Source organism: Lepidochelys kempii, chromosome 15, assembly GCF_965140265.1.
Source record: "Lepidochelys kempii isolate rLepKem1 chromosome 15, rLepKem1.hap2, whole genome shotgun sequence".
Taxonomy (NCBI): Eukaryota; Metazoa; Chordata; order Testudines; family Cheloniidae; genus Lepidochelys; species Lepidochelys kempii.
In genome coordinates this window covers 29,270,235-29,285,704 of record NC_133270.1, presented here as the reverse complement: position 1 = coordinate 29,285,704, position 15,470 = coordinate 29,270,235, and the positions used below count along the sequence as shown (strand labels likewise).

The 15,470-nt window shown below is 47.3% G+C and overlaps 2 protein-coding genes across 2 annotated transcripts; one reads left to right on the top strand and one right to left on the bottom strand.

The window, feature by feature from the left end:
- Nucleotides 1–1,659: 1,659 nt before the first annotated feature.
- On the bottom strand, nt 1,660–9,128 carry UNG (uracil DNA glycosylase). The gene is made up of 7 exons (XM_073312932.1): nt 9,033–9,128; nt 8,086–8,298; nt 7,868–7,963; nt 7,298–7,395; nt 6,292–6,380; nt 4,165–4,343; nt 1,660–3,610 (listed from the first exon to the last, which is right to left on the bottom strand). Exons 1-7 carry the CDS (start codon nt 9,126–9,128, stop codon nt 3,470–3,472), a joined length of 912 nt encoding a protein of 303 aa, XP_073169033.1. The 3' UTR covers nt 1,660–3,469.
- Nucleotides 9,129–11,758: 2,630 nt separating this feature from the next.
- On the top strand, nt 11,759–15,072 carry ALKBH2 (alkB homolog 2, alpha-ketoglutarate dependent dioxygenase). The gene is made up of 3 exons (XM_073312485.1): nt 11,759–12,454; nt 13,227–13,425; nt 14,244–15,072. Exons 1-3 carry the CDS (start codon nt 12,157–12,159, stop codon nt 14,551–14,553), a joined length of 807 nt encoding a protein of 268 aa, XP_073168586.1. The 5' UTR covers nt 11,759–12,156; the 3' UTR covers nt 14,554–15,072.
- Nucleotides 15,073–15,470: the final 398 nt, after the last annotated feature.

Below are 15,470 nucleotides of genomic sequence, written 5' to 3'. Positions count from 1 at the left end.
CCGGGGCCAGACCCGCCCCCCCGGGGTGAGGGTAGCACGGGGCGGGGGAGTAGCGGCAGCCCGCGCCCCACCCTGCCCGCGGGGCCTGGGGAGGACGCGCCGCCCGGGGGGACCCCGCAGCGGGGGCAGCGCCCCGCGCCTGGGAGGAGGCCAGGCCGCACCTCACAAGCGGCCGGCTGCCATGGCAACCGAGGCCGGGCTCCCGGGGGGGGGAGCTCGGGGCTCAGCCCGCGGCTCTTGCCCGGCGGCGCCCCGGGCAGCAAAGCGGCTCCGCTCGGGCCTGGCCCGGGGCGCGGTTTTGTTTGCGGCCGGTCCCCGCGGCCGTGCGCGGAGTTCGCGTTTGCAAAGGCCCAGCGCGGAAAGGCCCGGGGCTGTGAGCGTGCCTACGGCCCCCTCGCACCTCCGGGAGATGCGGCCCCGCGTGTGCCCCGTGCGGCTCCCTGCCGGCGCTTGCCGCGTCTCCGTGAGGCCAGCACGGCGCTGGGGAGTTCAGGCACAACGGCTACCCCGGAGGTGTGAAAACAAGTCTAGACACTCGGATCCAAGTCTGTTTGCATTTCGTTTTGAGCCCAGATCACTCCGATACGCTCGGGGCTTTCCTCCTAAGGTCTCAGAGCTCTTTATAAAAGGAAAGGCAAACCTAGAGCATTGCAAGGCTACGTCTATGTTTGACACGCTAGCCCGTTTGCAGAGTAACCAGCTCCATGCCTCCTCCAAGCCTGGAGCTGCTGGAAATTCCAACCACAGTAAGAGTATATAAAACACTGGAAATAGTTCCACTGGAATTGTACAAATGCCCCTACACCAGACTTAAGGCCAGGGGGCCACGTTGTGTAGTCTAATATTCTCCAGTAGGGGCCCTAGGGAATGTTGCCTAGGGACTGCTGAATGGACTAAGAGAATGGCCTAATTATTGAAGGATACTATCGAGGCCCATTTTGGTGAAAGGTGTAAACCTTGCACATGTAAAGCGTTCTGCAGAAGGAAACAAGTGATAATGGTCTTTGACTAACAGCCGTGTTAGTCTGTATTCCCAAAAAGAAAAGGAGGACTTGTGGCACCCTAGAGACTAACCAATTTATTTGAGCATAAGCTTTCCTAAGCTACAGCTCACTGCATCCAATGTAGCTCACGAAAGCTTATGCTCAAATAAATTGGTTAGTCTCTAAGGTGCCACAAGTACTCTTTTTCTTTTTGATAATGGTCTGTACTTCAGCTGCTATGGAGGTAACCAATATTGGTAATGGGTATATTTCATACAGGTGTTTGGTTTTTGTTTTTAATTTACAGGATGCCAGCTGAGGAAACACTCTCAGAAAGTGATATGTTCTATTTGACTCTTAGAGTAGAAGGAAGATTTAGATAAGGTGAGCTACTAGGTTTTATTTTCATTTGAATTACAGAGTTTAGAAGTACAAAGGAATATTTTGAGGGGAAAAAACAGGTCTGTGAAAACTGAAAGTAGGATGGAGAAGTAGGAGTAAGAGTTCAAGTTCAAAGATTACTATGTTTAATATGAATTTTTTTTGGAAAACAGTGTGCTGTAAACCGTTTTCCAAAAAAAATTCATATTAAAACATAGTAATCTTTGAGAAAACATTTATGATAAGAGGAACTTAACACGGGGGACGCTAAGTAAATGATTCCAGCACAATAGCATAAAGAAAGTAGAATTTTTATTTAAAAAACAACACCCTGGTTAAACAATATCTATAGAAAACATAGAATCTTTTCTTTTGTACTAGTGTTACCTACTGGGACAAAGATTCAGAAATGGCTTCTCCATACATAGGTACTAGTGTAAAATGTACTAGTATAGTACAAAATAAGGATGCAGTTTCACAGAGGGGATACACTAAACTTTTTCTCTACTCAGTGACAGTTAATAGAAAAGAATCAATTAATTCAGAGCTAGATCTGAAATCCTAGAATGTCATCAAGGCCCCACCTTGCTCCCACTGACATCAGGGGGAGTTCTGTCACCAACTTTGTGGGAGCAGAGTGAGGTCTTCAATTTCTATTGGAGCCAGCCATCACGGTGGCAAACAGATCCTTTTCTCCCTGAACATTTTGCTCACTGTCACTTCCATACTGCAGTTTGCAACATACTGAAAATAAAAAAATAAAAGGCAATAATCCACTTTGAAGTAGTTGACCCAACTCCTGTAGATCTTACTCAGGCAAAACTTCTATTGTTTTCAATGGGAATCTCAACTGAGCAAATATTGCTGGATCAGTATGGCATGAGAAATAGGTTTGCACAATCTAACCAGATGCCAAACAGGGACTATGAACAAGATTGCTCCCCCTTGTGATGTGCTAAAGAACATGTATCTTTTCAGAAGAAGGAACTCCGTAACTTTAGAGATGCTAGGCACCTCCAACTTCAGACCAGCTCTGAATGAAAGCAAAACTGTAATTACTGGTGGAAGAAAGGTACACACTGGAGGAGAGGAGGTTCAAAAAAGTGAAATAAAGACAATTCTGTTCATTCATGACTATGAAATGCACAGAACCAATTCTACATCTGAGGTGTCCTGATTTTACTGTACATTCAAACATGTTGAAGAGTGACATGAAATGTTCTAATACCATCCTGAAGGATCACCTTGAAGTTCAGCTGTCATCAGCAGGTACATATGCAGGTGACAAAAGACACGTAACTAAATAACATGAGAATACGTCTTCTGGAAGTCAGGCTGTTGTGGTAGTTAGAAGGAGGTGTTATATGCCCAATGGAACTTTATGGTGAGTTTAATACGATCAAAGTACTTTGCATATGAAAGAGAGAAACATCACTAATATTGGTCACAACTTCCCCAATTGTCTGGGATATTAGCCCTGAAATCCTCAGGGAGTTCAAAGGCATGTTCAGTAACACACACATCTAGTCCAGCTGCCTGATAGAAAACAATTGATACCTGGAAAATTAAACTGGGTTAAACAGATCTTTAGCAGAACAAACAGTAACTAGCTTTTTTGCTGTAAGAGTATAAAGGTGCTTCCATTTTCCCCCCCATGTTTAAATCTAGATTTTATGTTTGGGTAAATACAGGGGAGAAAATAGCAAATAAGATGTGTTTCACTAACCATAAAAGGGTGCTCACAAAAACTGAATTTCGTATAAGTTTAACTCAATATGAGAATTCCCTATATAGTTCCATTTGAGCAAAGAACAGACATGGTTTTTGGTTTGAGAACAGGCTAAACAGATTTTAGCTTAAAATTTTTTGACAACCTAGAAGTTTCATTATTCTTTACATCAAACTCTAGTTTTCCCCTTTAACATATACAGTATGTAAAAAAGAAAGATACTTAAAAGGTAGCACTTCTGCAAAGTAGGCCATTTTGTTTTTCAGTTAGACCAAGTGTAAAGAATAATTCTCATGCCAGCCCAATTTTTCAAGAATGGGATGATCCTTGATAGAAGGGCTATTTCAGGTTACACTCCCCGGTTCATGTTTGTAGCTCAGAGTGCTTTCCAGTCAATGGGATTCTTGCCAGACTTCTTCAGCAGTTCATTGGTTTTAGAGAAATGCCGACAACCGAAGAACCCTCTGTGCACAGAGAGAGGCGAGGGATGGACAGTCTGTAGAATATGGTGACGTTTCTGGAAGAAGTTAGAGATAAGAATGAGAAATTTTGCAGGTTTTCAGATCCTAGATGGAGGTTGCTCATCTGTGCTATTATCAAATACAGAAATGAAATTGCAAGTATCTTTTCATTATTCGAGTTAAAAACAAGAGCACATAGGTTTGCTATGAAGCCCAGGCTTTCTGCACTCAATAAATGGCTGCATTTCTAACAAACAGCAACAAAGAGTGTAAGATGTTCTGGGAAGTTTCCTAGGAGAGATGAACTACACATCGTAATGTTGAGGCTCTTCACACAACAGTATCTTAACTTCTTCCACACTGATTGTTCTTGTTCCTAGAGGATAAGCATTGTTGGAACAAAAAGAGGTGACAGAAGTGGACACGCACAGTGGACAGTGAACTTGAGACCCTTAACTGTCTACTTGCCTTTTTAGTTTAATAGTAGGCAGCAGCAACCAGTTTTTCCACTTATGACCAAAAGCCCCCTGTGGATGGCATCCTACCAAAATGTCCCAAGTGAAGCAAGAAGCAATAGGACTTCTAGAAAGATGGAATAATTAAACCATACCCTATCAATAGAGCTGCCTTTCTTCTGTGCATACGCTCCCCACAACATGAAGACAAGTCCATCCAAATGATTGTTTAGCCAGGACACCACTGCATCAGTGAATTGTTCCCAGCCTTTGTCCTTGTGTGAATTAGGTTGGTGTGCTCGGACTGTGAGGACAGCATTGAGCAAAAGTACTCCTAATCACAAACAAGACATGAACATATCAGTGTGGACAGAGAATACATGAATTAGTTTACAAAGTAGTAAGCTCTCTTCCAGTCTTTTGCTGGATCTGCAATGGTAAAAAAAATCATTTAATCTTTTGTTCACGGGAAACTATCAATAAGAGATACCAGTACAAAGTTTTCAAACAATCCATTTGTCGAAGCAGGGAGAAAATAAGTCACTAAGAAACCCATTTAAGAAACAGACCCATTTAGGGGCTAAATATAGTTCCTGTAAGTTAATAGTGCTTTAATGGAGTTTTCCTTTAAAATTACAGCATGCCCGCATAAACAGATTTACCACTATAATGCTGAGTCAGTAGCATTAAATCATAGGACTGGAAGGGACCTCGAGAGGTCATCTAGTCCAGTCCTCTGCACTCATGGCAGGACTAAGTATTATCTAGACCAGCCCTGGCAGGTGTTGGTCCAATCTGCTCTTAAAAATCCCCAATGATGGAGATTCCACCACCTCCCTCGGCAACTACACAGCAGCCAAGCCCAATTAAAAAAAAACAAAAAACCAAAAACTGAAATTAAATAAATAAATAAAAAGGATGCTATTTCACTCACTCCTCAAAGCTATTCGCCAGGCAAATAGAATTTTGCCAGAGTTATTACAGAGAATATACCCCAAGAAAAATTTTAAACTCTTATCTTTGTTAAAAAGGCCAGCACATTGCACATGTGCTTTGTCGGGAGAACATGAAGACAATTATTTGGTGTAAGGCCAAGGCTGACATGGTTAAGCACACGCTCACTTTTTACATGCTTCGACTCAGTATTATTTACCCGCTTTACGAACATTAAAAGGCTGGGGTTTTTAAATGGCTCCTTTTAATAAATCTCAGCCAAGTAGTTTGGAAAGTACCAATAGATCAGGGGTGGGCAAACTACGACCCGTGGGACCCTCCTGCCCAGCCCCTGAGCTCCTGGCCTGGGAGGCTGGCCCCCGACCCTTCCCCTGTTGTTCCCCCTCCCCACACAGCCTCAGCTCACTGCTCTGCCGGCACAATGCTCCGGGCGGCAAAGCAGTGAGCTCCTGGGGCAGTGCAGCTGCAGAGCCCGGCCTGACCTGGTGCAGCTGCAACGCCAGCCGCCGGTGCTCTAGGCAGCGTGGTAAGGGGGCAGGGTTTGGATAGAAGGCAAGGGAGTTGAATGGGAGCAGGGGTCCTGGAGGGGGACAGTTAAGAGGGGGGGGGGGGTTGGATGGGGCGGCAGGGGGCAATGAGGGACAGGGGTTCCGGTGGCAGTCAGGGGACAGGGACTGGGGGGGTGGATGGGGCAGCAGGGGGCAGTCAGGAGCAGGGGTTCTGGGGGCAGTCAGGGGACAGGGAGGGGTGGATAAAGCAGGGGTCCCAGAGGGTCCACCAGGGAACAGGAAGGTTTAGATGGGGTAGGAGTCCTGTGGGGGGCCATCATGGGGGTGGATAGGGGGTGGGGACCAGGCCACGCCCCCCTCCTCTAACAGGCCCTCCATACAACTTCCAAAACCCGATGCAGCCCTGAGGACAAAAAGTTTGCCCCGCCCCTGAACTCGATTAGCATTGCTACTACAACCTACTCACTGAGGAGGAAGATCCCCACTTAGGCCACGTCTACACTTAAAAGCTTACAGCGGCACAGCTGTGCTGATAGAGCTGTGTTGCTGTAAGAGCACTCAGAGCCGCGTTATGCTGACAGGAGAGAGCTCTCCCTTCGAAATAATGAAACCAGCTCAACGAGCGACGGTAGCTATGTCAACAGCAGAGCATCTCCCGCAGACAGAACCCTGTGCACAAGAGCGCTTATGCCAGCACTACTTATGCTGCTCCGAGGGGTGGTTTTTTACACCCCTGAGCGACAAAAGTTTTGCCAACGTAAGTGCTAGTACAGACACAGTCTAAATGAAGAGCCCAGGAAGGATGAACGGATTGATTACCTTGCTTGGCCCACCCAGTTAGATCTCCATGACCGGGATGGGTGAAATCTTCTATGTCTGCAGACAGCTCTTTGAAAATATTTTCTAAACTGCAAACAAAAATAATGGAAGCGATTTTTAGAATATTTCTGTGAAATTATCAAACAGACAAGTTAATGATTGTGTATATTACAATTGAAACTTTTACCAAGAACTAAAAAACTGAACTCCCATTTAGGAAAGTTATACTCATCTGATGTGTATGACAGGTCCTTTTCTTCACCTCTCCCTTTAATTTATACCAAGTCCCTGATCCTGCTAACTTTTATGCAAATGCTTACTGAAGGCAATGGGACCACACTTCTGCTTAAAGGTAAGCATCTGTTTAAAGATTTGCAGGATGGAGGCCTGAGTAAATAACTGGATCTGGTAAAAAACTGGATCGGCATGGAAACCCAATTTCATAGGTTTGGAGCCCAAATCTGTGGAATACATCACCACCTTGGAGGAGCCAGAAGTCTATCTAGAATTCATCCATTTATTTTTGCAGTAATTCTTTCCCAGAAAGCTCTGGGTGCGGTGGTACGTGCCTGTAATCCCAGCTACTTGGGAGGCTGAGACTGGCAGATCGCTCAGAGGTTCTGGGCTGTGGTGCACTATGCCAATTGGGTGTCTGGTGCCACAGACAGCCTGTTTAGCGGGTGGCTGAAGGACTGGCTAGAACAACACGAATGATGTGTTGTGATTAGCGCTCTCTCTGTGAGGACTGATGGACCCATTGATCAAGGTGATCTTTCCCACAAAGCATACACCTTAAAATTCAATACAAGTCACTCTTCTGATACCTTTCTGCTCCCCAACAAGTAAAAATACTGGGTCATATGTTATAAAGTTAATTTTTCAGCAAATCACAAAACAATTACCTCAAAGGTAGTCAGAAAGGCAAAGTCACAAACAGCTGTATGTTTTTAGATAACCTACCTAGTAAACAGTGGCAGATTTTTAAACAGATAAAGCATAACCATACCTAGGTGGAGGTGGAACAGGTCTCTGGACGCTAAAGCAGAGTCCATGAGCTTGACTGGGTCCATGATAAGGATCTTGTCCCAAGATGACAACCTTTACCTGAACACAGACACAAATTAGTACTGATATGCCAGCAATATTTCTTAATATTTAGTACTTAATATATTGCTACAAAGCAAAAATTTGTAGATCAGAGCCAAGCTGCATCTGAAAGAAAGCAGTGCAGAAACGGGGAAGGCCTGGGGAAAAGCGGCCAAGAAAACAGCTAAAGTTTTTAAGAATATTATGTTGTAGTTATGGATGGAAATAACCAATGTATAAATCCGTATTTCAGTATCTAGATGAGAAAACAGGGGCAAAGTATACAAACGCTACAGGAGACAAAGCAGGGTTCACATCCTAAAGCACATCCTAAACCTTCCAGGGAGAAAACCATGAAGAGTGGAACACATGCGTGGCAGCCTGGAGCCTGACTGCAAATGCAGCTTTCATCCTATTATCAAAAACAACAAAAGGCGGCAAATCCCGACTCTCTCCCCGGCACTGCAGGGGTCGCCCCAGGGACACTTACCTCTCGGATGTCGCACATCTGCGTCCAGGTGAAGACTTGCTGCGGCGGTGGGTAGACGGTGTGACGTTTTCGCTCGTCTGCTACAAATGCCGTTAGCTAGAGGAAGCAGGGGTGGTGCGCGGTCAGTACAGGCAAGGGAGAGCGGCGGGCACCGGCCACCTACAGAGGAGCTGCCGCAGCAAGACGCTCCTCCCCCGGGCAAAGCCTCCCGCGCTCACCTGGGAGAAGTAGGGCTTAGTGAACTCCCCCGCCAGCGGCCGCCTCCAGCCCTCTCCGAACCCCGCGGGGACGCTCCGCGAAGCGAGTCTCTGCAGAGCCGCCTCCTTGTTCCTGCGGATCCGCTCCAGCTGCTCGGGGCTCAGCGGAGGGGAGCAGGGCGAGGCCTTCCCCGATTCATCTTCCACCGGCTTCTGCTTTTTGGCGAAGTTGGCCTGGCGGTCGCGACACAAGAGACTGCTGCAGGGGAGGCGCAGCACGCGGCGGCCCTGCCCCGCGCGGAGAAACCAGGTGCAGGCCCGCCCCATAGTGGAGGGAGGGGCGCGCCGGGCCGGGAGGGCGCAGCTCGCTCCCAGCCACCCCGGGGTACCGCAGGCGAGCTACTGTGGCCGGAGCGTCCGGGCTCGGGCGCAGTGGAGGCCGCTTGGGGCCCCCAGCCTAGGCGGGGCTAAGTCACAGCTGCTCCCTGCGCCGCGCAAACACGTGGCTGCTTCGCGGGAAAACAGCGCGTGTTTCCCCCATGGGAGTGCCCTTCCTATTGGACGTTCAGTCACAGAAAGCGCTCCTGGCACTCTAGCCGCGCCCTCCCGTTCCTCATTGGGCGCTGGCAGGGCCACCGCTCCCCTTATTGGCCCCTTGCTATGAAGGCCCGCCGACTGACCTCCCCGCGTTATCAACCCCGCCCAGTCACACTCCTCCGATTGGACACGGAGAATAGAAAACAGCTCCCTACCGGCCAGTGACTACCGAAGTCCCGCCCAGTTGTCTGGCCCCACCCCTCTCCCAGCTCTGCGCTCCCATTGGACCGTGGGTCACGGAGAGCCCTCCTATTGGTCAATCCCCCAAAGCGGCGCCGCTTTGATCGGCGGGACTTTTAAATGAATTGTGCTCCGGGCTCGCCGCCTCGCCTGCCCGGATTGCCCCCGGGTCCCGCCCGGCCCCTCGGTACCTCAGCGTCCCCGCCCTGCTCCGGGGAGCGCTCCCGCTTCCTCGGCGGCGGCGGCGCCGCGCGGAAGAACGAGTGCAGCGTCTTCTGGCCGATCATGCCGGCGGCGGGTGGGCTCTGCGGGTCCGGCCACACACGGGACCCGGCGGCGGTCCGGCCAGCCGAAGACAGGCGGCCTCTTCCCCACACGGGAGCCGGCAGCGGCAGTGGCAGTGGCCGGCGGCTGCCTGGCTGAAGGACTGCCCGAAATTGGCGCCAAGCGAGTGCGCATGCGCGGGGAGGGGGGCATGGGCGTAGCACGTGCAGGAGAGGGACCCTAGACGCAGTCAGCGCGTGCGCATTAGGGCAGTCTCCTCCCCCGCCCCTCAGAGCCCTCACGCGCGTGGGTAGAATCCTAGAATCTCAGGGTTGGAAGGGACCTCAGGAGGTCATCTCGTCCAACCCCCTGCTCAAAGCAGGACCAATCCCCAATTTTTGGCCCAGATCCCCAAATGGCCCCCTCAAGGATTGAACTCACAACCCTGGGTTTAGCAGGCCAATGCTCCAACCACTGAGCTATCAGGCTTTGGTTTTCATTCCCAGTTCCCGTGTGGATCTAACCCCCCTGCCCACGCTCAGTGACTCACCCCGCCCACCTTTGGGTCTGTCCTGCTCCCCCCTGCTGTGTGTATCCCACCTGCCCCCCACACTCCCCTCTGGCACTCCCATGCATCCCCCTCCCCCTGTTCTCCTGAGGGGTTCACCCCCGCTTCACTCTAATCCAGGTGCTGTGTGGCCTGCAGGCAGATGGGGTGGAAGCAGCAGTGAGGGGGGCAATGACAGAGCATCGGGGAGAGGCGGGCTGCACGGCCCGTAGAGTGCCCAGCCCCATGGGGCCCTGACCCTGACAGCTCTTTGGGTGCTGCTGTGATAGAAACGGAAGAACTGGGCCTGAATAAAGCAGGGGGATGACACCAGGAGGGGACACGAGCCTCAACTCCAAAGGTACTGCCCAAGTAGTGGAGAAGCTAGTTCTGCCCGTTGAAAGCTTTGGCTGTGCTTGTGTGGTTTGTCGTCCCAAGAAGGCAGAGCGAACATGCACACTTCTCCCCTCTGTTCTTGCAGTCAGCCTTTGTCCATTCCCAGCCTGCCCTGATCTTGTTTTCAAACTCAGAAATTGGCACTTTGAGGCTGGCCACCACATCTCTCTGTAGCTTCAGTGCAGTGCAACACAGGTGGGTTTTGATGGATCAGAACAAGGGCTATTTGGCAAGCAAAATAAAATAACTGAACTCTTACATGACAGGTTCCTCAGAGCTCTTTACAAATGCTAAGTAACTCATCCTATCATCCTGTCAGAGGAAGCTGAAAAAAATCAACAGGGACTTGTGTGCATTACAATTAAAGTTAATTATTATTGTTTATATGACTGCACCTGGTTAGTAACCTCAACACATTAGGGCCTCATTGTGCTAAGTATTATACAGATGCTGACCCTGCTAACCCTGAGTTTACACTCTAAATAGAGGAAAGTGACTTACCCAAGGTCATCCAGCAAGTCAGTGGCAGAGCCAAGACTAGGACCTACATCTTCTGAGTCCCAGCCTATCTCCTTATGCAGTAAACCAGGCTGCCTCTTAAGTTGTGCCAACGACACTAGGGGTCCAGAACACCATGGCCCTGTCAGTACAACTGTGAATAGCACTTGCACCTCAGTTTCATTCCATGCATGCCCCTCTTCTGCCCTGTCTCCGTCCCCTTTGCATTTAACTGATCCCCTCCTAAGTACACCTACGCCATAAATAAATAAATAAATAACATAAATTTAAATATGGTACTAACATGGCATTTGCCACAACCCATCATTCACTCCGCTGGTGTGTTCTACCCCTTTTCCCACCCTGGATCTATCTGGTCTGTTTAGATTGTTAGGTCTTTGGCATAGAGACTGTTTACTATTCTGTGTTTGTACAGCACCTGACTATGGGCCCCATTCTTGATTGGCCGTCAGGCACAACTTTAATAAAAATGATTAATAATATAACTGATGTGGGATAAATCCCTCATTTGGTCATTTTGTTAGCAAAGGAGTGAACACACACGTGACATGGATCCTGGAATGCATGCATGAAATGCAGCCTTAAATTTTCTAGGCCAGAACACTAGGAGCTGTGCTATAATGAGTGTTTACTAAGCTATACACATTACAATAAAAGTAGGTTTCAGAGTAGCAGCCGTGTTAGTCTGTATTCGCAAAAAGAACAGGAGGACTTGTGGCACCTTAGAGACGAACCAATTTATTTGAGCAGGAGCTTTCGTGAGCTACAGCTACAGCTCACTTCATCGGATGCATACTGTGGATGCATCTGATGCAGTGAGCTGTAGCTCACAAAAGCTCATGCTCAAATAAACTGATTAGTCTCTAAGGTGCCACAAGTCCTCCTGTTCTTTTTACAATAAAAGTGACATTGAGTTTTGTAAAGCCTTATATGAAGCCCTCAAAGCCATACAAAATAAATAACATTGTTCGGCCCAGTCACCTGTTAAACAGGGCTGTGTACACTTATGATGCATATAAATAATGTGGTGGATTCAGTAAGCAGGCAGATAGTGGTTTCTAATCATTTATAAATGATTCTAAGAAGATCCAGTAGGTGGTGCCAGGGGACCTTGCTGCAAGCCTTGCAGAGCACAACAAGCGCTTGGCTGGGAGAGCTGAGCAAGGGTGGAACGTTTGGCTCGCTGTCTCAGACAGGAAGTAGTGGGAGGGAAGTAGGTATTGCTGCTGGAAATGAGGCCTGCCAGAGCTGTCTCTGTAGCCTAGATGCCTTTAGCGAGCTGAGTGCCCGGCCAGTTTCAGTGGAGTCCTCGGTAATGATCTGTCTGACCCTAGGAGCATTGCCCAGACTGAGGATTACCCTGGAATAACTGAGTGCAGTGGAGCTGGCCCTCCATTCCGCAGAGGTACAGCGATCCCCCCTCTCAGTTAGGATTCACATTAAGGTATTTTTAAGTCTCTGTTACTTGGGAGCAAGGATTTTACATGTGTGTTTCAACGAAGCATTTAAAATTTCCCAGGACACTGTAGTTCCACGCAGCCCAGAATCTAACAGAGTGAAATCCCATCAGGCCCTTTAGTTGCAGGCTGATGGCTGTTTCTTTGGGGCAGCTAGGAATGGATAAATTCTTGGTCAAAAGGCCTTCCCCAGGCAAGAACAAACAAGAGCCCTTAGAGATGAAGGGAGGAGAGCTGGACTGTATGAGAGATGGGGGAGAGAAGAAAAGGCCCCGGTCAGAAATGCCAGGTGCAGATGAGTTCTTGGTGCATTCTCCATGGAAGCAAATCCGGGCTGAGGGTCTGAACTGCGATTACAAGATCCTGTTCGGCAAAACTGAGGCTGACAAGATTTTCCAGGAGCTGGAAAAGGAAGTGGAATATTTTGAAGGTAAACAGACTAACGGACCTAATGTCTCTTCCATCTCTAATTGCCATGACAAATTCTGCCTTATGACTTCAGTGCAGGATTGGATAGGTGGGAGGAAGTTTTTACGCATAAGGCCCAAGCCTGCATGCAGTCTGCACACTCAGACTCTTACTTCTAAGTGGATTCCCATTGGCTTTAGTGGGATTAAAGATCCCAATGGGTAGATGTGTTTGCATGATCAGGTAAGTGGCAAACGTAGGCTCTGATCCTTCAAATATACATATGCTTAACATTAAGCACATAAATGCAGCGAGCTCACTCACATTCTTAAGTTTATGCGTGATCAAGGCCACAACATGAAACATACAAAACACATGAAAGGTGAAAGGATTCAAGTTTTTAGCTCTGTTATTTTACAGTTATTCCCTCTCATTCAACAACAGGGAGTGACGTGGGAGAAGCTCAGACCACTGTGCTATTTCCATCCCTCATAAGGAGTCTCATACATGTAGATCTCTAGTCTTAGTCAGCTTCCCGTCATTTTCCTGGACAGCAACATTTAAAAATTGAGAGGTTTTTAAGCTAAGATGTGCAGTACCACTTAGTTGCATTGTCATTCTAAGTCACACTCAGAGCAGCTGCACAGCAAGGAATATGTTGTACTCTGCTCTGCAGAGGGAATGATTGATAGTTGCACTTGACCTAACTCTAAACTTTAAAAAAAACACTGCTACTTAGCTATCTAAAAGGAGGGCAAATTGGTCTTGACTTTCTCAAACTCTTATTCAAACAGGTGATCTTACCAAAGTGCAAGTGTTTGGCAAATGGCACAACATCCCAAGGAAGCAGGTGACATATGGAGATCCTGAGTTAACATACACTTACTCAGGTGTTACCTTTTCTCCTAAGCTATGGATCCCAGTTCTCAACCGTATCAGAGAGCGCATCACCCTGGCCACTGGACACACTTTTAATTTTGTTCTTATTAACAGGTAACATTTGATTTCTGATGGCAGTAAGCATCTCTCTGTTCAAGCAACAGTTTGATTGTAGGACATTTTACTAATCAGGTATCATTAAGCAGTTATTCGCCACTTCATTTTACCCTCAAAAAGGAATTTGTGGATATGCAACTTCCAATTTAGCGTTAACTAGCTAATAGAGTACTTGAAAGCATTCAAAAAGCTAAGCTCTTTCTTTAGTGTCTGCATTGTAGTATCTAAATGGAGATAGTTCTGTTACAGCTGCATGATTAAACACCAGGGACCCAATCCTATGTTCCTTGCACACCTGTTGAGACAAGGAGTAGGCTCAGCCTAGTGGCATCCCAGTGACCGCAAACCAAGCAAAGCATTGGTGTTTGAACTGGGTCATTTTCGAGGAGGAAAGAGAGAAGTGAGGGAGGGAACCTCTCTCCAAGATATGCGCTTGCCTGGAACACACTGTAGCACATTTTCAATGTGTTCTGCAGAAGCATAACCAAGTCACGGGAAACTCTCTTCCATTCAAGCCCTGCACAGAATGCAGATTTGTCTGTGAGGCTAAGGCAGTTACGTTTCAAGGGAGCCCCTCAGTCTTTCCCATCCAAATAACCAACTCGCAAGTGTGTGGGTCAGTTTTGTGTGGTAGAAAAGCATCCAGGAGGGTGAGAATGCTAGACTCATTTGTGACTAAATTAAGATTTGAACTGTGGTTTCCAGGAACAGTCTCCATGTGTGGGAATAAAAAATAAATATGCTGAAGTAAAGCAGTGTCTTGGCATACGCTTGTACAGTTGATGGAAGAACTAATTTAATCTTCCCCCTCACAGATATAAAGATGGCTGTGATCACATAGGCGAACATCGAGATGATGAGAGAGAATTGGTTCCACAGAGTCCCATCGCGTCAGTGTCCTTTGGAGCCTGCAGAGACTTTTTCTTCAGGCATGGTGCTTCCCGTGGGAAAAACGCCTCATGCCACATTGAGCCAATCAAGCTGCAGCTGGCCCATGGCAGTTTACTAATGATGAACTACCCCACCAACGTGCACTGGTATCATAGCCTGCCCCCCCGCAAGAAGGTGCTCGCCCCAAGAATCAACCTGACATTTCGGAAAGTGATGGCTTTAGCAAAAAAATGAAGTTATTTAACAACCTGACGTCTAGCTTTAAATAGCCCCTTTTACCTCTGAAAATGAGAACTTTCTTTCCATGTCATAAATCAATTTCTCTTTCAAACACTGCCTTTTCCTTTGCATATATAGCAAGAGATAGGAACCTTGCTGTGGTGCAAGCTTTGTCACATGAGTGTATTTAAATTAGGAAAGCAAACAGGGGGAATAACATGCAGTTGTTTAGCTACAAATATGGCAACCACTTGATCTTGGATGTCAAGATTATATTCCTACAGCCAAGTACTACTGTAGACTGATAGTATATTTTTCAAATGCTATTCTCCTTGGTTCAGAAGGGAGGTTTATTTTTAAGCCCATGGTAGTCCTATCAGTGAGTATGCCTTGTTTTTTGTTTTTAAGTCTCAAGTGTGTACAGCTGCCTACTAAATACTAATGTACTATAGAATGTAATAATTCCCAGTAAGTCTGAAATGTATGGGAGCGCATGACTGCTCTACAACTGAGTCATGTATATTTTTTAAATAAAAATAAAAGATTCTTCTACAAGAAGGGAATGCTGATTGTTTAAATGACAAACTTCCCCTTTACAATTTGATTGTAACTGGTGCAGGTTTGGAAACAGGACTGCACAGTTCTGGAGCTTCTGAAGATATATACCAACAAACCAACAAGAACTGTTACTTATCTTACAGTAACTATGGTTCTTGGAGATGTATTGTCCAGATGGATTCCACTTTTGTTGCGTATGTGCCTGAGATAGAATTCTTTTAACCAGCAGTGTCCCCTGGGATTGCACCTACTCCATAGATAACCTCACACACCGACCTCCCGAGGGCAGAAAGGGATAAGCAGGCCTTCCTCAGTTCCTTTGCCAATACAAATCCAGGAGGTATAAGACATCATCATGAAGCCCTGCACATCAG

Bases quoted from the DNA above. Each gene is read 5' to 3' on its own strand.
- UNG (XM_073312932.1), bottom strand. From the start codon at position 9,128: ATGATCGGCCAGAAGACGCTGCACTCGTTCTTCCGCGCGGCGCCGCCG. The intron at 8,299-9,032 runs GTACCGAGGGGC...CGCGACCGCCAG, and splicing joins AGCAGGGCGGGGACGCTGAG to GCCAACTTCGCCAAAAAGCA. The intron at 4,344-6,291 runs GTAATCAATCCG...GTTTGTGATTAG, and splicing joins AACTGGGTGGGCCAAGCAAG to GAGTACTTTTGCTCAATGCT.
- ALKBH2 (XM_073312485.1), top strand. From the start codon at position 12,157: ATGGCTGTTTCTTTGGGGCAGCTAGGAATGGATAAATTCTTGGTCAAA. The intron at 12,455-13,226 runs GTAAACAGACTA...TTATTCAAACAG, and splicing joins GGAAGTGGAATATTTTGAAG to GTGATCTTACCAAAGTGCAA. The intron at 13,426-14,243 runs GTAACATTTGAT...TCCCCCTCACAG, and splicing joins AATTTTGTTCTTATTAACAG to ATATAAAGATGGCTGTGATC.